This window comes from Notechis scutatus, chromosome 1, assembly GCF_049901735.1.
Source record: "Notechis scutatus isolate UNSWTSFEM ecotype Mainland chromosome 1, rNotScu1.2, whole genome shotgun sequence".
In the NCBI taxonomy this organism is placed as follows: Eukaryota; Metazoa; Chordata; class Lepidosauria; order Squamata; family Elapidae; genus Notechis; species Notechis scutatus.
Genome location: NC_142009.1, coordinates 215,743,368 through 215,767,068, shown reverse-complemented (window position 1 = coordinate 215,767,068; position 23,701 = coordinate 215,743,368). Strand labels below are relative to the sequence as shown.

The 23,701-nt window shown below is 37.8% G+C and overlaps 1 protein-coding gene and 1 pseudogene across 4 annotated transcripts in view; both read left to right on the top strand.

The window, feature by feature from the left end:
* The window catches only part of KALRN (kalirin RhoGEF kinase), a 554,985-nt gene that overhangs the window by 270,618 nt on the left and 260,666 nt on the right, over nucleotides 1–23,701 (top strand). For all 4 annotated transcript variants that reach the window (XM_087950201.1, XM_087950195.1, XM_087950194.1 and 1 more), the window contains exons 4-5: nucleotides 10,920–11,112; nucleotides 17,710–18,222. In XM_087950201.1, coding sequence (XP_087806327.1) covers nucleotides 10,920–11,112; nucleotides 17,710–18,222 — 706 coding nt within the window. The remainder of the gene's footprint in view (nucleotides 1–10,919; nucleotides 11,113–17,709; nucleotides 18,223–23,701) is intronic.
* On the top strand, nucleotides 5,438–6,017 carry LOC113410754 (ferritin heavy chain A pseudogene; annotated as a pseudogene).

Sequence of the window (23,701 nt, the reverse complement as noted above, 5' to 3'; positions counted from 1 at the left end):
ATCATTTTATTATCTTTACCCAAAACAGTTAGGGTAAAACAATGTTATCCCTAACAGTGCTCACCACCCTCTGTAATGTCTTTCTATCCGTGGCTGTCAAGTCAGCATACCACACCGTAATGCAATATGTGAGGATGCTTTCTATTGTGGACTGGTAAAAGGAGATCATCAGTCGTTGTTCCACTTTATTCTTTCGTAACACCCTAAGGAAGTGGAGTCTCTGTTGGGCCTTTCTGGCCCCTGGGTTGTGTTGATTTTCCAGGTAATATCTTTGCAGAGGTAGACTCCCAGGAATTTAAAGGAGGAAACTCTCTCCACACAGCCCCCCTCGATGTAAAGTGGGGCAGGTTCCTCTCTCTTCTTCTGGAAGTCTAACACCATCTCCTTTGTCTTGCTGATGTTCAGGTGCAAGTTGTTTTCTAGGCACCATGAGGGTAATTTTTGAACCTCCCCCCTGTACGCTGTTTCATCTCCACCTGTCATGAGACCCAATACAGTAGTATCATCTGCAAACTTAATGATCACAATGGGTGGGTCAGATGATACACAATCGTGTGTATAGTGAATACAGGTAGGGCACCTGTATTGAGCACACAGCCCTGTGGGGAGCCAGTGCTAAGCTTCAGTGCCAGTTGCTTTTGTTGATGTTCTGGACAAAGCTGAAGATATATTACATAAAGATAGACTAATACTAAAACACGATTCTTAGACAACTTTTCAGGTTATGCCAGTGTGACATATGTGTCTCCAGTTTATGGACTAATTTGACTATGCATGATATCTGGTGATCCGGTGAAGTAAGCAGCAGTCATTTTCTTTTTCAGTGCTTCTGTGGGACTTTGTCTTTGGAAGGTGACAAGGATAGTTAATAGTCTGGTAAATTATTTAGATGGCATGGTTTATGGAGAGAGTGGGGAAGTTACTTTAGACCTTAGTAAGTGTAAGAAACTCTCTTAATATTGATGTTCATATGACAACAACACTGTTGGTTCAATCCAGTTGATTTCTCACTAAATTTATCAGCCCCCTCAGTAAGCAAATGTTTTCCATCTCTTGGTATATAATGAAAACATATGATACTTTGGAAGTCTAAATATTTCATATTTGTCTTCTTTTATTTGTCCTCAGTGGAGAAAATACCCTCAGATATTTTACTGATGCTGAGGGTAATCCAAGATTGAGAAAATAATAACAGAAAATAGTAAAAATGAACTGAGAAATTGTGGCTTATTTTTCAGTGACAATGTAACTGCATTCAAAGCCCATTTTAAAAGAAAATCAAGGAACTTATTTGAGGAAAAGATTCTTGATTTGGCAAAATATTCTAATCTAAAGTGGTGTTCTGGCTTAATTCCAAGCAATTTCTTGGTCTTTGTAAAAAGAAAAAGGTGCAAATTTTGTTGATTGGCTACACATTGAAGGCTGCATATAAAAAACTCCGAGGTTTTCAAAGTATTAAAAAATGTTATTAAACTGATCACTAGATATCTGGTATCCTCTGTCATTTCATGATTTGGCAATGCACATGTGTAAAAATTAAGTGAATTAAACTATTGCAATGAATGCATTTTTTATTTTAAATGATGTAATCTGATTTGCTTCCACATATGAAAATAATTAAATGTCTTGATAGTAGATAGTTACAATGTTTAGTACAAAATTTAATAAATTGTTAGTGTGAATTTTTGGCTAAAATATTATTGGAAGCAAAATCCATTCTAAATATTTTTTTCCTGCAGATGTTTCATTACCCAAACTAGGTAACATCACCAGTGCTAGTATTTGTATATTTCAACTTTTAACTTTTCTGAATTTAAAAAAAGCCCAAAGGGTAAAGTAACCTAGCTCCCTCCCTCTCCCTCACCCCTCTCTTGACTATACTAAGATATTGAATTTATAATAAATAAAACAGACATTTAAAGGCAACAGTGAAAAGCAGTATGCTGTTTATTTCTATAACCGCTTCTTGCATTAGGCAAGTCTTGTGTCCTTTCAAATTAAATACAATATTCAACAATCTTTTGGCTTTCAAACCTGTTTTGCAGACAAACTTATGAAGAAAACCGAAGACTAGGAAATTTATTAAGTTTGAATGAAATTGCTGTTGGGGCATGTGCTTGGTTAGTAGATTACACAGGGCTGGATTGTGTGACAAGACTCTAATATAAACAACACCATTGAATGTTCTGACTCTTCCCTTCTAAAACTAACTTTGTCATGATTATGGTAGAGTGTTTTTCAATCAGATTGAGTGAATAATCCACAAAAAGAGTTTTGGTTTAGTTTAAGTAAATGTGAAAAAGAATTCTAACAGTGGGTGGATTCTGAGGTGTTCAGATAATTTGTGAATAGCCAGGAAAATATCTGGTTTAGGTTTGGGAGGGATAGCTACATCATCAGCTTTGCAAATGGCTGCTGAAAATGGCAAATTCCCTATTAGAGACAGGGATTAAAAGAAATTAAAGGTGTTAGCATAATAATTTCTTCTGTGATTCAACATATGATTGAAGTACTGTGTGCTATTCTATTTGTCCTCCATAAAAAATAATACTACAGAAAACATTCATAATAGAAAAGCCAGTTTCTCCCACTGACAGGACAGGACCAGATGGGATGGGATGGGATATGGGGAGGGAGGGAGGGAGGGAGGAGGTATTCAGTTGGAGGGGTTGAGAATTAATGAAATACATAATGGATTATAAAAGTACATTATTCATCTATTCCCTCCCAAACCTAAGAGCCTGCTTTGTTTATATTGCAATAGTATAGTGCAAAATCTACACAATGATATTAGTTTAGGAAATTTATAATGTTTGGGTATATTATAATAAAATATCTCATTCTCAGGAAAAAAGAATGCAACATGAGATTCCTTGAGATTGCAGAATGTGCTTTCAATATGTTTTTAAAGACAGCTCTTCTCTCCAGAATCTGTCAAATTGAAATCATGGTGAATTTTTTGAAAGAAAGCCAAGAAGACAATCCTGGTGGTAATTGTCCAGGAATGTCAAAAGTATGTATTGCGCTTATAAATATACCAAAATCTCCAGGGCAAAACATAATTCAGTAAATGTTAAGATTATGCTGCATCATTCCACACTTGGAGGGAGGGTAGTTTATCCTGCTTTCACTGTGGAGATGTCTGAGAGCAATTAGTGGCAACGTTCAACTAATTATTCTAGTTTTAGATTTGAAATTTTCCCCTGAATATTCAATTAATTAGAGTATCAGAATTTATTACATTATTTATGTATTTTAACAAGTTCCTTGACTAGTAGGAATCTATGGAAATGGGATAGTTGTAATGCTCTTCTTTGGAACAAAAAAATCTGGTAAATTTTATTAAGCATTGTTAAGGCAGATACAACCAAGCACGAATTCCCTTTATATGTTTACCAGCCTGCAGAATTTTCTACCTGATGAGTTTCTGCACTATTAAGGACTGTCTGTATATGCTGATAATATTTTTATAAGTCTCCAAAGATATTGATAAATAGGAATTGTAGATAGTAAACATCTGCTAAGCAGGGAACATTCTTTTTTCTCTCTCCTTTAATATTACACACAGGGTTAGGGATGAAGGAGGGAAGATGACTTGATACCCAGAGTTAGGCATGCAATTAACAAGGAGAAAATAGGTTGATCAATGCTATGCAGAAGTTCACTCAGATCTAAGATGTGAGAGAATGCCATCTTCTTTGCCAAAGGTACTAAATGTCTTTAAATAACCCTACTGAGAAGTATTACCTGATACACCCATTTTCATTAAAGCTGAACTTCATTTGTTCTGTGCAGACATATGGGGCTTAACAAATCAACAAATCCTGCCAATTATTTTAGCTTTCACATTAGTCACAGTTGAAATTATACTCAAATAAAAAATTAACATGCTCCCTTAGGCCTATTTGTGCAATCTTAATGTTTCTCACTGAAATATTGCCTTTTTTGAGACTATGTGGGCAAGCTGTATCAACCAACAAAGCAAGAAAAATGGAAGCATCTAGTGTTCAGAGATATATAATTGCAGTTGAGCTAAATTATTGATGTCAGGCATGGTTGTCTGGTAGAAGCCATGATGATATCACATATATAACCTGATGCCATTGTGTATATGTAATTTGCCTCAGTTTCTCAATGATATCATGATGCACGTAATATTATTTGTCCCCTCATGTTCCCCTGCAAATATTCACAATATCAATTAGTTAAAGTAACAATATCAAAAATTATATTTGATCAGAAATATAAGGCCTTCAGCAAGAGAAAACTGAAATAGTGGGATTAAAGGAAAAAGCTGTTTTTTGTTTTATTGAAGCTGTATACAATGTCCCTTTCTCCTCTTCCCTCTAGCATGAGGGTCCGCTGCTGTCCTTGAGCTAACTTCATAACTCTTAGCTCCTAGAATTTATGTATTTTTTTTCAACAGGCACTTTTCCTTTTCCCCGCTCCTTTCTCCTTCCCCTCTTTCTCCTCCTCTTCTTTCTCCTCCTCCTCCTCCTCCTCTTCTCCCCCTCCTCCTCCTTCTCTCTCTTCTCCTTCTCCTCCCGTTTATAGCTTTCTAGGGAAGGCTATTCCACAGGGTAGAGACTGCCATGGAAAAAGCACACTTCCTAGGTCCCACTATAAGGCAGTGGCAACATGACCTGGCGGTTGTCATCTGTTCTAATATGAAGCCCCCAACTATCATGGTAAACAAGTGTTGTTTTAGTAGCCCATAATGTCCAGCTAGCCATCTGTTGTGGCACAGTAGCTTCCCTCAAAAAAGGAGTTTTTGTGTTTATTTGTTTGTTTGTTAAATTTATATGAGTTGATCATTGTCAGGTGACTCTCTCCCCATTCCCAAGAAAAGTGGAAGGGGGCAAAACAATACATATGGAGTCTGCTCTAGTTGAATATGAATTCTGTTAGAAGAAAGAAGTCATTAGCGCCCAGGGTAGGTTAGGGGTCAGGAGAAGGGAAACTTTTCTTACATACTAGTTACATAGCAAGAGCATTTAATTGATTAGCCAATTAAAATGCAAAATATCAATTCAAATCATCCATAATTATCACAAAAAAATCTCCGCTCATTTGATTTACATGGTAAAGTATTCTACCTATTTGTTTTGTGAAGTGGGAATGTAAGATACAACCATTACAATGAGAAGAGAGTTTTGTCCACCTGACCTGGCATTAAGTGAATCTAAGACGTATGTCAGTGTTTCAAATTCTTACGGTCAGCTCATGCCTCAGAAGATGTTCTGTCCCTTTGGGGAGACAGCAATAATACTGAAGGGCTATTTTGAGAGTCAAAAGTACATTGTTAAAAATGTACTGAAAGGAGTCTCTTAGAAAAAAAACCAGGGAAGGAAGGTGTTCTTAACTGTGGGATAGATGATAAAAACACACATCCCGGGTCAAAATCAGAAGCATTAAAATGGTAGATGGGACCCATTGACCCTCTGAACTTTTGGAAGAACCTCTTCTTCTCATGATGACTTCTCAAATCCGTCAGAACTACCATGCTGAATGTGAGGCTGCTGTAAACCATTTGGTGAACATTGAGCTCCATGCTAGCTATGTCTACTTGTCCTTGGCCTATCACTTTGACCGTGATGATGTAGCCTTGAGCCATCTGGCCAAGTTCTTGAAGGAACAATCCCAGGAAGAGAGACAACATGCTGACAAGTTTCTGAAATACCAAAACAAGCGAGGAGGACATATTGTGTTGAAGGATATCAAGAAGCCAGAGAAGGACGAATGGGGCAACAGTTTAGATGCTTTGGAACATGCCCTGCAGCTGGAGAAAGAGGTCAGCCAGGCTTTGCTGGATCTGCACAAGCTGGCAACTGAGAAAGTAGACCCTCATCTCTCTGACTTTCTGGAGAATGAATTCCTGGAAAAACAAGTGAAGGCCATCAAGCTCCTGGGAGACCACTGTACCAATTTGAAGCGCCTGGGGCTGCCCCAGAATGGCATGGGAGAATACCTCTTTGACAAGCTCACCTTAAGCGAGAGCAGCTAAACCTTGTCCTGTTGATTTATCCAGTTTATCTTGGCAAAAAAATAATAAATAAACGATTTGCATTGTGGAAAAAAAATGGTAGATGGAATACGGAAATGCGCTGAGAAGTGAATCCCTGAATAGAAGGAAATTGGTTGGACATTGGAATCCCACTTAAAAGAATCTCCCTGTTTGTTAGGCATATTTGTGGTTGTATATTCACAAGAATCAGTGTTGGGAAGACAGTTTTAATGAGAAAAAGTGAATTCAGGAGGAAACGTAACATCATTGAAGAATAAAAATAGTTTTATCAGACCTGCTATATTAAATGATGCAATAAAGAATCCAAAAATAATTTTTAAAAAGGCATTGATTTTCCAGTAAGGAGATTTACTTGCTTTATTGAATACTTCTTCTTTTCCTACAGATTAATTATTGGCACAAAAATTAAACAGGGCAATTATTCAATTCTCCATTAATTTAATACCATTGACGTGATATTCTCATTCATATGACATTTCTCCCTTACTTTTTGTGTAATATCTAATTTCAATTTAAAATTTCTGATAATTAGGTTGAAATGACTATTTACTTTTCTTGGATTATGGTGGCATGAATTGTATCAGAAACATAGACATTTTTGTTTCCACTTAAACCTGTTCTTTAGTTGAATTCCATTATCATTGCATTATCACACCTGCATTGTTGGTGTGGTGTTCTTGAGGGTTTAGGGATACATTAATTGTAATGTCTTGGTTTTTTGTGCTGCAAATAAATGATTTGTAATAGCTAGAATTTTATCGTCAGTTATACTCAGTTACATCCTCTGATATGCTCTCAGTTAACCCCATGTCCATCAGTGCCTTCCTCTGAAGGGCACACTACTTCTAGCAGTTAATTTCCCAGTAAGTAGCAATTCTGCATTGATTTTGCTTCAATCATGATCCTTTTTATTGCTGCCAAATGACTCAGATGAAAAAAGATACTAGATGAGAAAGGGATACTAAGGTAGTAGTCTCTAGAGCAGGGGTGGGCAAACTACGGCCCACGGGCCACATCCGGCCCGTTGGTCTGTCCAATCCCGGCCCGCCCCTGAAAAAAATCGCTGGGCGTGGCGTATTGCCCTGCGCCGCATGGCCCCCAAAGCTGCAAAACAGTGCGGAGCGCTCTCGGGGTAGGAAAGAAAAGAAGAACTTTGCAAAGGCCTCGGCTGGGAGTTCGAAATCACCTTCGAGTACGACCTCTCCGAAGGTGAGTCCCCCCGATCCCCCTTTTTCCGGGGCCTCCAGGCTTAAACTTTGCAAAGGCAAAGTTTGCAGGCGGGAGCGTCTTCCGGCCGAGGAGCGGGAAGGGTTCCGCCCGGCGGGCGGGCAGGCTGCTTGAGCGGGCTGCTTGGAGCCACCTAAAGCTAGGCCGCTGCTGGTGGAGCCTTGCCCTGCCTTGGTGCCCCGTTTCCCAGCTCGGTCCTGCTCGGGCGGCACTTTAAAAGCCTGCTCCCAGCACTCGAGCAACTTCCCAGCAACTTGCAGCTTCCTTTTTCCTCACAGGCGCCGCGCCTGGCCCCAAGCCGTGTGGCGGAGGGAAACCCGCAGCACCGCCAGGTCGCCTCCTCCAAGAAGGGGAAGGGTGGGGCTCCCAAAACTGTGCGCCCGCCCGTCGTCAAATTTAAAGTCAACGCCCAAGCCAAAAGTTGCCCCCCCTGCTCTAGAGAAATGTATCAGCACCGTATCACCCTTCCCTGGAATTTATTTAAAATTCCAGACTTTTATTATCTGCATGGTAAGTAGTCTCCACATGAGTACCATATTCACCTCTCAAAAAAAAAACCCATCAAGTACATCTTTTGCTCTGCATGGGGCATTTCTATCAACCATAGCTTGGGGTTAATTCATAATATTTACTCGATTATTATTTTTTTAATTTGAGATACTAACTTGGTTGAAATATCTATAATGATATTTTTGGATCCTACTGAGGTTAGTATTAATTTATTTATTTAAAACAGGGGTCTTCAAACTTGACAGTTTTAAGACTTGTGGACTTCAACTCCCAGAATTCCTCCTCCAGTCATGTTAGCTCAGGAATTCTGGGAGTTGAAGTCCACAAGTCTTAAACTTGCCAAGTTTGAAGACCCTTGATTTAAAAATTTAAGTGAAGACAGATTGGAGAGTCAGTGTGGTGTAGTGATCAGGACATTAGGATAGAAATCAAGAGACTATGAGTTAAGAGTTAAAGTTGTCTGGGTAACTTTGGGCCATTTATTCTCTGTCAGTCCAACTCCCTTTACAAAGTGGTTATGGTGGGAAAAAGGAGAAAAAAAGGTATATTTGCTGCCTTGGGTTATTTATAAAAATAATAAAGGTTAAATACTAAAATAAATAAAGAACTGTCTCTTTTAAAACCAAATGCTAGGTGTGTCTCAGCAAAAGAATAAACTAATATATACAAAGAATAAAAAGAGAGAACAATAAAACCAAAACCACAAAAATCCTGCACCACTGGACACTGAACTTCCTGGACGTAGCCCATAACGTTTATGTCACTGTGAAGATGATAAATACTTCCATGTTAATAAGTTAGATTGAAGCAATGTCTTTAGTTAGATAAAAATCCAAGGAAATTTCTTAGTTGGGAAGAGATTTCAAAACTTTGAAGGATTACTACTTGACCCAATCTTGGTTTTCAGCATTGATTTAAAATAAAATATCAGGTCACAGCTGAAGTTTGCATTTATTCATGTATGCTTAATGCTTTTTATGTTTATTTATTTATGTTTATACATATCCATTGTATAAATAATAGATACTGATAAAGTATCATTGTCTAGAAAATGTTTCTATTCTGAGATGTTTCAAACTCAAAATACTTCTTTTTCATTCCAAAGTCTTGCTCTGAAGATGAAACATTTGTAATTGCCATTTGATTAGATTAACATTTCTTGTCAGAACACTTTTAGGCTTTCTGTTTTTTTAACCAGCACCTCAAAGGCTAAATTAAAAAGAAATATTTGCAGATGTGTAATACCTGAAATTTTGATGATTACCTAGAGGCTTCAAGTAATTGTTAATTAAATTTGGAGGGAAGGCGTGAAGGTAGAGAGATGTCATTTCAGGTTTCACCGGGGACAGTTCATTTTGATATATAGAAGCAGATATTCTCAGAATACAGAAATATTTGAGAAGTTTTTGTTATATATAATCTAAAATCATTGTTTTTCCGAAATGTCATTGCTGTGGCAGAGCTGCTTCTCTCAATTTCAGAAAGGCAATTTTGTACTCGGTTAATTCTTTAATTAGGACAATGGCATTCCCCTTAGAACAGGGGTCTCCAATCTTGGCAACGTTAAGCCTGATGGACTTCAACTCCCAGAATTCCCCAGCCTGGAGCTTAAAATTGCCAAGCTTGGAAACCCCTAGAATACCCCCCACCCTGAGTCCTGTATTTTAATGGCTGCATCTGAACTGCCTGGCATCACGTTAATTGTACGCTGTTTTTCTACAACTTATTGGGCAAATTTTAGCATGCAATATCTGAAGCCACTTGTGGGATATTATTAGTTAATTCTGGGTAATTTGCCACTGGCAAAATTGCCTCCTGCTAATTGCCACTTATTTAGAAAATAAAATTTATAGATTAGTAGATACAATGGTTGGTATAACAATTGTGAGAAGATGACAGATCTTCAGATCAGGTTACAGTGTTCCCATGTTTAAAACTTTTCTAAAAAAATATATACAGTTAGTTAAGCTTTCATTATGGCCTTACAGCATTTGAGCATCAGCAACTGAATGCAGCATCTTAGTTATTAATTTTAAAATCTGTGCTATTGCAATATTGTAGCTATATATCATTTTAGTATTGGAGCTATATATCTTTGCAACTCTTATGCGTAAGAATTTTGATCAATATAATATTGGTGTTATCCGGGGTTATTCGTGTAAAAGTCTGTGTTGTTTTGACTCTAAGCAATGTTAAGCACAGCTTCCTGTAGAGCTGTATCCCATCTTCTGATACAGATAGTTCTTGCTTAGTGATAGGTCGCTTTGCAATCGTTCAAAGTTACAACAGATCCTCCCAAAGGTACTTATGTCCTGATTGTGAAGTTCTGACAGGCACCCCTCCCTCCCAGCCCTGTGATCCAGTGGTTGCATTTTGGATGTTTGACAAACAGCTTATAACTTTAAGTTCTTTTTTTTCCTTGCACTTCCTTCTTTTCCTTTTTTAGATATGCCTTTTACTTTACTTTCTGTAAAAACCTCAATAAATATAAACCAGTTTTTGTGAAGAGAGTGAATTTACAAACATGGAATGCATGAATAATAAAGATTGACTGTGTGTGTTTTGCAAATTCTAGATAATTCAGAGATATGTTATTTTAACAGTCTAATTAAGAGAGAGGGTTCTGTTATTTACAAATGTCTTTTGAAGTGCAAAAGTATGCCACCATATAATCAGCTTAATGATGTCATTACACAAATGACACAAATGTTTGCCATTAGTCTGATGATATCTTTAAGCTAATAAAACTACTAGACTTGGAAAAATTGGTTCACTGCATGTTAAGTATATTGTTTCAAGGTCCGCTAGATTTTTTGAAGAGAGGCATAGTATCAAATTCATTCACACTTAAAAACTCACTTCATGATATTGAGGAAACTAGCACTTAAACTCTCTTGTATAGTGAGTCACAATGAATTATATCATGCGATTAATCTAAAGGTAAATTAATGCACAGGCCATTGAGCAAATGCACAAGTTGTTCAGTTAATGCTTTAATATTGTAGAAGAGCATATTTAGGAACAGAACAGTGGTTATTGATCTGCAATCTGTGAATATATGAATCAAGTCTGAAGAGATAAAATGTCTGTTTAACGTCAACTTCATATTTCTAAGACCTACTCTAGATATAATTTATTCAATGTTTAATCCCTACAGTGAAGATGTCTGCAAACGGGGTTTCACAGTCATCATTGATATGAGGGGGTCTAAGTGGGACCTGATCAAACCTCTCCTGAAGACTCTTCAGGAGGCCTTTCCTGCAGAAATTCATGTTGCCCTGATAATCAAGCCTGATAACTTTTGGCAGAAGCAGAAGACAAATTTTGGAAGTTCAAAATTTATCTTTGAGGTAAGATGGAGAAGATTCACTAATTAAGAACTATTATGAAAACTAGCAGTGCCTGTTATTTTAGATTACTAATCAAACATTGCTTTGACCCACATATGTGTAATGCATAGAACATGGATCTAATTTTTTTGTAAGAAACAGAAGACAAATTGTAGATAGTTGTGGTTGTATATTTCTTTCTTATTCTAAACAAATAATTCTAATTCGTTTTTTGTTTATTCTAAATAAATAAAGCTCTGCTAAACAACTAATTCCCCCAACACTGTCCAACTATTTACAAAGTCTGCATTACTATTACTATTAATCTTCCCATCCTTCCTTTCACCCATCTCCTCCCACTTATGACTGTATGACTGTAACTTTGTCGCTTGTATCCTTATGATTTATATTGATTGTTTCCTAGTATGATTTGAGTGCTTATTGTACCCTATGACTATTATTAAGTGTTGTACCTTATGATTCTTGACAAATGTATCTTTTATTTTATGTACACTGAGAGCATAAGCACCAAGACAAATTCCTCGTGTGTCCAATTACACTTGGTCAATAAAGAATTCTATTCTATTCTATTCTATTCTATTCTATTCTAAAAGAAAATAATATAAATAGTTGCATGTGCCCAAATGAACAATCTATCCATAACAATACACTTGCATGTTGGTGGCTTAACTGTTATGTTGACTGAGCAAAATATATAGGCATAGATCTTTAATGGCAGTCGGTAGAAATTCAAGCTATACAATTTAGCAGCTATAAGTCATTGAAAAGTCCACTGATACCTGCCAATGTCAACTTGAAAGAAAGATACTGCCCTTAGGCAAAGAGGAAGGATTATAAACAAAAAGTATGTTGCTCTGACAGCTGCTTCTGCAGAAAAAAAACTTCTCTTGAGGAACCCCAGTAATAGCCAGGTTTATGCTCCTATTTTCCCTTCAGGGCCTGTCAGTCACAAGTTGTTGGTAAGCAAAAAAAAAACAGCAGGGTTGACATGTGATTGACAAATGCAGATTTCTGGAATTTCCTGTTAACACTAGAGATGACCCAACAAGCCTCCTTGTCATTAATTCAGGCTTTTTACAAATTACTTTTCTTTCCTCCTGAAAAGATTGAATGAGCAGGCTGTGTTTTGATTGGTTGCATTTGAACAGGAAAGAAATATGACAGCTGATAGGATGTTACCTTGTCCTTGCACATCTTTTCTTCCTTTCTGATGAAGTTTGATAATGTATTCCTATTCATCTCAAATTCCCCAGGGAGAATCTATCTGAATAATAAATGTATCTGCAGAATGCTTTAAACAAAGAGGCCTCCTTTCCTACCTTCATGCTAAAAAGACCAATTATAGCTGGGGAAGAATATTTTAAACAGATTGAAAAAGCAAGCGAGAAATTTTCAGCCTGCATCGACATGTCCTATCCTAAATTTAATTAGAATTTAAATGTAAAGAATTAACTGTTTGAATTAACATGCTCTGCTTATGGTGCATTTTTGAAATATAGTACTATGCCATCTACTGACTCAACATTTGTAAAAACAGTGCAGAAATGTATCTTAAATAACTGTTTAGCTATTTTCATGGGCTTTTTTTTCTAGTTTTATATGTTGTCCAGAGTCTATTGGAATTGGGCGGCCAATGGATATAAATAAATAAATAAATACTAATTTTTCAAATGAAGCAGACAATGTATTTGTGCAGTGCTGTTTATGTCTAGGTAGAATATGAAAAAACATAATCATAGTGCTACGATTTCAAAATTGGTTGACATTCCACTCTTTAGACCTGAGGCATTGCACCGCTTCAAGGAGCAACTTTGAAGAATTTTTGCTTCAGGCATTGTTGAAGTGAAACATCCTATCAAAGCTTTGCGCAGTCTGGATAAAATCATCAAGTTATATATACCACCTAAGCTAAAAAAAAAATATCAACAGTAAGAATTTTTGGCAAGAAAACTCAGAGCAGAAGAATTGGAAAGATCTGGGAAACAAAATGGTCTCAGTGAAGTGAGAAAGAAAAAAACAATCTAAAATCTCTATTAGAAAAGGTATCTAGCAGGTGTGTCAAGGTAAGCTAATTTTTAAAAAAGTATTCCAACAAAGAAAGAACTGGAAGTATGCAGAACTATGGACAATCGACTGTAGACAATGGAACGGACTCCCTACTCAAGAAGTGAGAAATAAGAAGATTCCAGTGGGAGAAGAATAATGAGAAATATATTTTGGCAGTCACATGCCTGATGTCTGTTTAATAACAATTTCAAGTTGGGAGTCTCGCGTGTTATATCAGTTACCCAGCTAGGAGTGTATTTGTATCAGAAGACTTAAGGATCAAAGGCAAGAATTATATTTAGTGTATTAGAAGCTATGAATTCCAGTTTAGCAATAGCAATAACACTTAGACTTATATACCACTTCATAGTGCTTTATAGCAGTCGCTGACCAGTTTACAGAGTCAGCCCCTAACAATATGACCTTGGATTTTATTGACCTTGGAAGGATGGAAGGCTGAGTCAACCTTGAGCTGGTCAGAATCGAACTCCTGGCTCTGAGTCTGTCTGCAATACTGCATTCTAACCACTGAACCATCATGGCTCCCAGGTGGCTCCTGATATTGTGAAATCCTAAACTCTTCAAGGCCTTAAGGGACGAAAGTATCACTTTAAATTGTACCAACTAAATCACTGGCTGTAAGTGTAATTCTTTCAGTGGAGGCATCATATAATTCCTATATTTTGTTCTGTATAGCATTCTAGCTGACATATTTTATATTAGTTCCAGTTTCTGCAAACTCTTCAAGGATAACCCAGCATAGATCATACCGTCTAGTGCACTGCAAAGATCAAGATGAAATGTAGCCAAGGCATGGATAACTGTTGCTGAGTCTGACCATCTCAAAAATGGATGATGTAATACTGTAATTGATGTAGTAGTCCTAACTGTATAAATGTACACCATGTCACAGCCATCATGAATTCAAAGACAGATGAGGGTCAAGGAGTATTTTCAAACTGGAAACTATTCTTTTCATGGGGATTGCATACTAAACAAAACAATCTAAATCTCCATCCCAAAGTCAAATGTTTTATTTATCAAAAAAACCTAATCATTTTGATTTGGATTTAAACTCAGTGCATTCTTCCTCATCCAGGACTTTATCAAATTTAAGCAATGTTCAAGGCAGTATTTGCCTTTTGAAAGTGGATAATAAGGTGCAATATGATTAGGGGTCAAAGTTTTTATTTTTTTTAAATAAAGTTTTATTTGGGTTTTCACACATACACAATACAAGTAAAACATCTTTTTTGAAAATAGCATGGTCCCAGGTTGAACTTCTTTATACAGACACAAAACTCAATTTCATGCTCCTTTTTGTATTCTATTCCATATCTTATACTATTTTACATTTTCTATATAGTTTTTCCCCTCTTTTAATTTTCTCAATTTTATTTTGATTATCTCATCTCAATTCAAATCATTATATTTATACTTTTGTCTGTTCTGTTTCAATTTCATATTATCTTTTCTCGTTAAACAAATTTTCTCCTGTAGTTACTAATTGGAGTATGACACCTTTATATCTTTTAATTACATCCATTCAACTCTAATTTAAACTTCAATATATACCTTAACTTTATGACCTTCAATATAATACATAATACATAACTTCCAATCGAATTCTGCTTGGTACATTCTTATAATACACACTATATTCTTTTTTTAAAAAAAGTTTGTAAATATATGTAATTACATTCCGTTCCAGTTCAGTTCTATCATTAATAATAATTAAAATCTTAACATCTTTAACACTTCTTTTCAATTAAATATCATACTTCCTTAAAAACACATATAATCTCCATAATTAATTTTTCCCTTATTTCTCTTCACATATGTTTTATAAATCATTAAATATATCTTTTGTTACATTTATTTATTGACAAGCATTCCACTGAATTACGATAGCTATTTTATCAGACATTTTAATCATACATTGTTTCATATTTTCTAAAATTATTTCTGTTTCTAATATAACCATACTATCTTATGTACCTTTGCAGAATCCCTTTTTCCATTAAGTTTTCACCCATTATCTCTAAATAGGCCCTGTTTCTCTATATTTTGCTTCTGTCCTTTATGACTTCTTTTCCTTTCTTTCTTCCCTTTCATCTTTTCCCTCCTCTTTTTACCCCCTTGTGTCTCTAGTTCTAATTCTCTCTTCTGCATTTCCCTCTTCTGTTGCTTTCTGATTTTATATTTATTTTTCACTCTATTTTTTGGGGGGGAGTTGTTTTTCCCAGTCTTAAACTTTCCATTCTCTTTCCCCCCTTTCCTCCCCCCCCCCATCTAAGATTACTTGTTCATTAAAGATGGCTTCTTTTTTGTCACAATCTTCTTGTTCTGCAGGCATTTCTTGTTGTTTCTCATAATTCCAAATCTCCATTTCTAAAAACTGAAATACGAAGCCAAAAGAACCTCTCCCTTCTTGTGCATCTTCTTTGTACCTTTTAAGTTCCATTTTCAGTTCTTCTAAAAGTGGAGCCATTTTAAACAGTTTTAAACAACCACCCGATTGATTTTAGTCATTCTTTTTTGACTTTCTCTTCCTGGGGTTTTTGTTGCGATATTTCAGTTAGAATGTATCTTTTGGAAGTCTTGTTGATATTTTGCTGTAAGTTCTTTTTTAATTCCAGGCAGTCTCCTCCCTTCCAGATCCTGCCCTTTTATTCTTCCTCTCTCCTTTCCTGTTTTCAAAAGCTTTTAATTATCCAGAAATCTTTATTATCCCTTTGACTTTTTATTTTCAGCATTAAATGCCTATTGATGTCAAAGTGGATTTTTTTCCAATTTCTTGCTTAAGTCTCTTAGCTGTCAGTATAGGAAAAGGAGAAAACCAAATCTTTTCCCTTTTCTCTCTCCTTTGCAGCTTAAAAATCTTCTTAGGGAACAATGTTATTGTTTTGTAACAGTTTCGATTCCAGGGTACCTTATTTGTTGCTTTTGCTGTTTGACCCGGTCAACCAAAACTTTCTCCTCTTATCTTCCTCCTGCACATTCTTTTCTGGTCGAGTTCTTCTTTGTGGTGGCCATTTCTGACCACCGCTGCAACCGCCTTCGGGAAAGGGAGTAATGGCCAGGTGGGGAGGAGAGATGCAGCTCTCCTCAACCCTGCAGGCAGTCTCCCCCCTCTTCACTACCTCTACGGGGTGGCTTAGCCCTGAAACCAGCCAGCTCGGGCGCTCCAGTGGTGAGCACGGATCGAAGCCTCGCAGAGACGAGGTTTCGGTCTGTCACTGAAAAAGCTCAAACTGGAAGTCCTGGGGTCAAAGTTTTTATTGAATTTCCCCCAATTTCAGTTTCATATACTGTAGATACTGAGCAGTATGGGAGGCAAAAATGCAGTCTTGCAGGAAACAAGGATACAGGAAACAAGGATACAGTAAGACCTAGAGCCATTATAAAATAGGAGTCCTAAATTGCATCTACTTTGCAGCATAAGTCATCCCCTAAGACAAGGGTTTTCAAACTTGACAAGTTTAAGACTTGTGGACTTCAATTCCCAGAATTCCTGAGCTAACATGACTGGAAGAGGAATTCTGGGAGCTGAAGTCCACAAGTCTTAAAGCTGTCAAGTTTGAAGACCCCTGCCCCAAGACAATCAGAGGAATTAATACTTCTCCAAGCTAAAACAGCTTGACTGAAAAAGGGCCAGATAATCTCTAAATATATCCTCTAAAACATCATTTTTGGAGGACAAGAACCATTTTAAATGGCATATTGAGGGCTGTATTTTGAAAAGTGTCTGTGTACATTGGGGGGGACATAAATTAATTTACAGTGTTTAATTAAGCACAATGAATACATTATTATACATATAGCAATCATTTTCCCTCCTGTCAATTAAAATTACAATTGGTGACATCCTTTGGAGAGGCTCTTTGGGCTGTATCAAAAGTTTAGGAAGCTACACGAAGTTTTAAGCCTTTAGGTTGAACACTCCTGCTGAAAATTTATATATATATATATATATATATATATATATATATATATATATAATATATATATATATATATATATACACACACACACACACACACACACACACACACACACAGCTTTCATAACAAGTAGTATCTAGTGTGTGGATTTTGTGAAAAGGGCTGTATAGTGTGAAAACAGGTGGGCAAAATTATCCAGTTTTTCAAATGATCCCCCATTATGAAGGCATCCTGATTGTGTATGTTGATGGAGAGGTAAAAATGTACTTTCATAATATTAGTTGTGGGCATAGGGTCCATGCCAAAGGAATTTATGTAGGGCAGAAGCAATGCTTCATTTCTTGCTGATTTCTAGTAACACTGATGAGGCCACCACAATCATGAGTTCTCTTTCTCACAAGGTCCATTTCTTTTCCCCTGTGGTTGTGAGAGCCAAGGCAAAGACAATTCACAGCCCTATTAAAATAGGATGTATTCTTATCTGGCTGTTAAGCATTTTTCCTGCTTGCTTATACTGTCTGATGAATAGTTAATGGTATCCTAATTGTTACAGGATTTCTATATAATTGCTTAAAAACTAAATCACCCTTTTTTTTTAACTCCTTAGACAAGCATGGTCTCCGTTGAAGGTTTAACAAAACTGGTTGATCCCTCCCAACTAACAGAAGAGTTTGAAGGAACTCTGGATTACAATCATGATGAATGGATAGAGCTGAGAGTTTCCTTGGAAGAATTTTTCAATAGTGCCATCCATTTATTATCCAGGCTGGAGGACCTTCAGGAAATGCTGGCTAGGAAGGAATTTCCAGTGGATGTGGAGGGTTCAAGAAGACTAATAGATGAACATACCCAGCTCAAGAAGAAAGTAATCAAAGCTCCAGTGGAAGAATTGGACCGTGAAGGTCAACGGTTATTACAATGCATAAGATGCAGTGATGGTTTCTCTGGTAGGAACTGCATTCCTGGCAGTGCAGATTTCCAAAGTCTTGTGCCAAAGATTACCAGCCTTTTAGATAAGCTGCATTCAACACGACAGCACTTGCATCAGATGTGGCATGTCCGTAAGCTGAAACTAGATCAGTGCTTTCAACTTCGACTTTTTGAACAAGATGCAGAAAAGGTAAGATGCAGCCTTTTTTCTTCTTCTTGGCTATTACTGTGAAATCAAATGGCAATGAGAAAGTTGTAGCCAAATCTTTTTCTCTGTTTTACCAAGATGAAAGATTAATCAGGGATATCAGTCTGGTAAAGAAAAATCACTGAACTACCGTGTTTCTCATATAATAAGGCCGGGTCTTATTTTTTTGAGCCCTGAAAAAATGGGTAGGCTGTCTTTTCAGGGGTGACTTAATTCCCCCCCCCCTTGCATCTTTGGGTGGGCGGGTGGCGACGGCTTGGATGTTGACCTCGGCGTTGGTGGGGCACTTCATATCGGGGTCAACGCAGGCAGCACCATATCCGGGTGTGCAACAAAAGTACTTCCTAACAGCAAGCCCCCCCACCATTCCCCCCCATTTTGCATGTTTTAATATAGGCCTTAATTTGGGGGGGAGGGGCTTAATTTCATTTCATGCCTATAAAATATGCTGGGACTTCCTATTGGGGGAGGCCGTATTGTTGGAGAAACAGGGTAATTGTTGGAATGGCAAGAAGCATTAGAGCCAAAAATTACTCACTCATGATTTTTCTGATAAAAGGTGATCTTTATTCAATAATTCCAAGCTGACGTGACACATCTCAAATTACTTTTTTTTTCATTTCACCAAACCTGTTAATAAAAGTCCATCATAATCAGAACTATGGAACAATTTCTACTTGGGAGAAGTTGTAAAAAGGAAACTTGGAAAACCAAAGAAAGACGTCTCCTATGCATACTGAGAAACAGGCCCACAGGGGCCTGTTTGGTTGAGAACGTGTGGCAACAGCTGAATCCAAACATTGTAAATTCACTTTCTAAATCAGGGATGAATAATCTGTAGTCTTTAGACTATATGTTGTGAGAGATATCCACAAGGGGATGTAAAAAAAATGAACTACGTGACCAGAGCCCTCTTCCTGTAGATGCTCCTGTTCTGTGTCTAGCCTCATCTTTTTTTATTCTTCAGGGCCGCTCCTAGATCGTGGTTCTGTAATTTACCAGTGTGATTTCCGATAAGTTATTTACTCAACCCAAAAGCAAAAGAGGTGCACTAAATCTTCAGTAGGCTTAGAACCCGTATTTTATTTAAATTCAAAAATCTTGATCACTCCTCTCCGAAAAGTGGGTTGAATTTGTCGGTCGTGACTGCTCCAACTTTGTCACTGCATCATTGTCCCACTCTTTGTGATAACTAAAGGCAGTGGTGTTTTTGTAAGAACTATGGATATCAGCCTTATCTAAGGTGATGAATAGTAGTCATTTAACTATGTGTTCTATCATGAGTGTCAGGGAGGTTAATGCTTCAAGTACCAGAACTGGTCAATTGTCCTTTTTCCAATCAGGGTACATAATACTGGATGGATTATTTTATTTTATTGAACAGATTTGTAAAATATGTGTTAAAAACAACAGCAAACTGTTACTGTTGTTTGTTCAATAAGTAATTTAATTCCTTTTCTGTAGTTCTTCAGGTTTTTCTAGACTTCAGTGTGGAATGACTCTGCAATTCATGAGCATTATTATGGTAAATCTGTTCATAAGAAAAGTTTCTGATTCAAGCAAAAGATGATGTAACATTTTTTTTTCATTTCCACACTTTAATATGCCAAAATGCAACTTGAGGCAAAATAACTATTTCACCTAGATCATTCTGTTTTCTCCTTTAGCAGTGATCATTCTTTTTAAAATGCCATAGTACTTGAACCTTTCCATTTTTGCTAAAGTTGTTTTATTTATTTTATATGCCACCTGCGACCCTTCAGGGAATAGTTTCTTTTCCTAGCAAAGAGGTTACTCACCAAATTGATTTTGATTGAACCTTGAAGTTAGGTGTCAGTAAGATGTACCTGTGAATTTCTTTAAACATGATTAAAAGCTAAGTGGCCTCAGGTGGTTTGGCAAAACTGCATAGATAGGACAGAGAAGAAACATCCCATAGATCAGCAGTTTTTGGCTTCGGCAGGGGGAGAAGAGGAGATAGTTCCCTACAAGTGGCAGGCACACACTTATTTGTGCAAGCAACAGACACACGCACCTGCCACTCATGTGAAGGGAGCTTCCTGCACAAAGGGAAATTTGTATGCATGCGCTCACCCGCTGCCTGCACAGCCCATTTCCAAACAGGCTGTGGCCTAGTAGCGGGCCATGGCCCAGGGATTGGGGACCCTTGCCCTAGATCACAGAGGTAGGGAGTAGAACTCAGTGTGGGTGTGTGAAATATGTAATAGTATATGTAGTTTAATTACAATAGACTTTCATCTTCTAGGCGTCCTCCTCTAAAAGTTTGGCTTATCATCTAGGGCAGGGGTGTCCAACCTCTCACCTTCCCTGGGCCACATTAGAAGATGAAAATTTGGTTTGGGCCGCACATATAATAAATTATTATAAAATAATTATATTATAAAATTATATAATAAATTATAAATTATTTTTATTATTTATTATTAATTATTTATTAAAAATTATTTATTTTCCGGCCAAATTTTGCGGGGTGGGGGGGGCAGTGGCAGCGGGGTGGGGGGGCGGTGGCGGGGGCAGAAGCGGCGGCGGCGGGGGCAGAAGCAGCAAAGGCGGCGGCGGGGGCAGAAGCAGCAAAGGCGGCGCCCGCCTTTTCTGTTGCTGCTTGGCGTGGCGCTCGCCTCGCCCCGCCTCGCGCCTGCCTCTCCTCCTCCTCCTCACTGGCTCTTGCCAGAAGATTGGGGTGGGCACTGGGCCGCATTACGAGGTGACCTGGGCCGCATGCGGCCCGCGGGCCGCGGGTTGGACAAGCCTGATCTAGGGTATATTGTCTGACCCACAGGAAGCTGTTACATATTGCAGGTAGTCCTCGACTTACAACAATTAACTTAGTCACCGTTTTAAGTTAACAACAGCATTTAAAAAGTGACTTATGACTGTTTTCCACACTTACAACCGTTATAGCATCCCTGTGGTCACATGATCAATTCGGATGCTTGACAATTTGTTCATAGTTACGATGCTTGCAAAGTGTCTCAGGGTCATGTGATATCCTTTGGCTATGTCTCTGCAGGGAAAGGAAATACGTGAATAACAATATCTGTGTTTGTCTATTATATATTGTGGTTATTGCAATCCACAGGCTGCTTAATTTCAGAAATCAAGGGATGTTATTCAGAATGCTAATAAATTGTTTATGATTATGATTATTGGGCAGGGAAAGTAAGGGTGGATGTTTCATGTTATAATGGAATAAGGACAGAAAATATTTAACCGCCTATGTACTGCCTGCAGAAATACTTTGGAAATATTTTGTGCTGGTGTTCCTGATAATTTTTCTTTTGATTCTTTTTTCCTTGAGTGAATAATCCCATGTCAGTATTGCTATCGCAGTACATCTGAATCAAAATACCTTGAATGAATACCCAATTATAATAAATACCTTGGCTAGTCAGTAGAGAGAATTACATCCTTATACCACAAAAATAAGTAAAAACAGATGTCATGTTGAGCACAGCATGTTATCAGTCCTCTTTATAAGTGTTGGATTGTGATCAGGCAAATTGGGTTTAAATCTTCATAGATATGAAGATCATTTGTTGACCTTGGATTAGTTACACACTCAGGGGCAGATAGCATCAGAGACATTCTAAAGGAACAGTGTCTGGATATATGGCAAACGTATAGGAAGGATGTATGCCATCTTGAAAAAAGAACAGAATAATAATGTATTTATAAATCATAATCCTGAAGTTCTTATAGCAAAAAAAATCCAAGTATACCATACTTCATAAAACTGAGCATAGAAGTGCATGAGAAATGTTTCAACCTGAGTAAGAATTTATTATATTTATACTTCCTAAACCTCTGTGAAAAACACAACACAGCATGCCAGCATGCTGGAATCCATGCTTTAGTGATGCAGCTCACCGTTTGAAAAATGGTTGTCAAATATGCTTAGTAAGGAAAAATTAGTACAAGACATATACATTAGGAAACAATCCATTAAAAACATTGTTCAAAATTGTTCAAAATTCATGGAGTAAAATATAAAATGCACATGTGCATTGCTCACAAAAATGCATACAAAGGGAGTGTGGTTTGTACACATAAACACTATAAATATGTGCAACAGGAAGAAAGCTGAAGAGATAGGTGTAAAGAATAGCCTGCTAGGCAGATACTCATCACAGTAGTAAGGATTTTTAAATCCCTCACTCCATGACTTGCTTACACTCTTTCTCACACTCAGGTGTTATTGGGGCATGAACAGAGGGGCCACAGTCAATAAAATCCGAGGCTGTACCTTTATTCCAGAGGGGAAGCAAGCAGTGGTGGGAGTCAATTTTTTTTACTACTGGTTCTGTGGGCATGGCTTGGTGAGCGTGGTGTGGCTTGGTGGGCGTGGCTTGGTGGGCATGGCAGGGGAAGGATACTGTAAAATCCCATTCCCTCCCCACCCCACTAACCTGCTTTCCAGCTCCGTTCTCCTGTGCAGGGCAACAAAAGAAGACGCAGCCGATCAGCTGAGACTCGGGAGGCAGAGAATAGATGGGGGCGGGGCCAGTCAGAGGTGGCATTTGCCGGTTCTCTGAACTACTCAAAATTTCTGCTACCGGTTCTCCAGAAATTGTCAGAACCTGCTGAATACCCACCTCTAAAAGCAAGCCATCAGAAAAACTTCAATCAGCCAAAGAAACACACCAAGATAGACAGTTTTACCCAATGTTTCAGACAGTGGATTAGATACTGATGTTCGCCAAAATTAAGGCTGAATGCATTTGACAGACAACTCAGAGCATAGACTGTAGTTCTTTAAAAAAAAAAGGTTATGAACTGCACACCATAGAACCAAAGCATAGCACATTAGCTTTGAATCTCTGTCTTATATTGGGACAAATGCAGTGGTGGGATTCAAATAATTTAACAACTGGTTCTCTGCCCTAATGATTTCTTCCAACAGCCAGTTCGCCAAACTGCTCAGAAAGTTAACAACTGGTTCTCCTGAATGGTGCGAACTGGCTGAATCCTACCACTGGACAAATGTCCAGCCGAGGGTATTCCTCATTTGGCATCCACAATTGAGACTGGCAGCTCTGTTGTTAAGCAAAGCAATCTTTAAGTGAGAAATCACATGACCTCAGCTGTGCTTTCTTTTTCCCTACTCCCTTGCCATTTGGAATGCTCGGCCCAGTTCTGAAATAATTAGCAAGAAGAGAATTACTGTTTTGTTTATATCCACTGGAGAGGAAGGGATTATAAGAGAGTAAGAGAGTAAGCAGGCATCTAATAGGAAATGCACATGGAAAGGAATGAGGGCTGGGGGTGGGAGCCATGGGTACGCTTCACAAGCAGTGTATTCCCCGTTGGATGCCTGCTTACTTTCTTGTAATCCCTTCATCTCCGTCTTTCTCCTCTGTGGGAGTTGGACAGAAGGGGGAAAAAAACAGGTCAGACACAAGAGGGATTATTTGAAGGAATTGCTTGGTTTCCCCACCTCTTT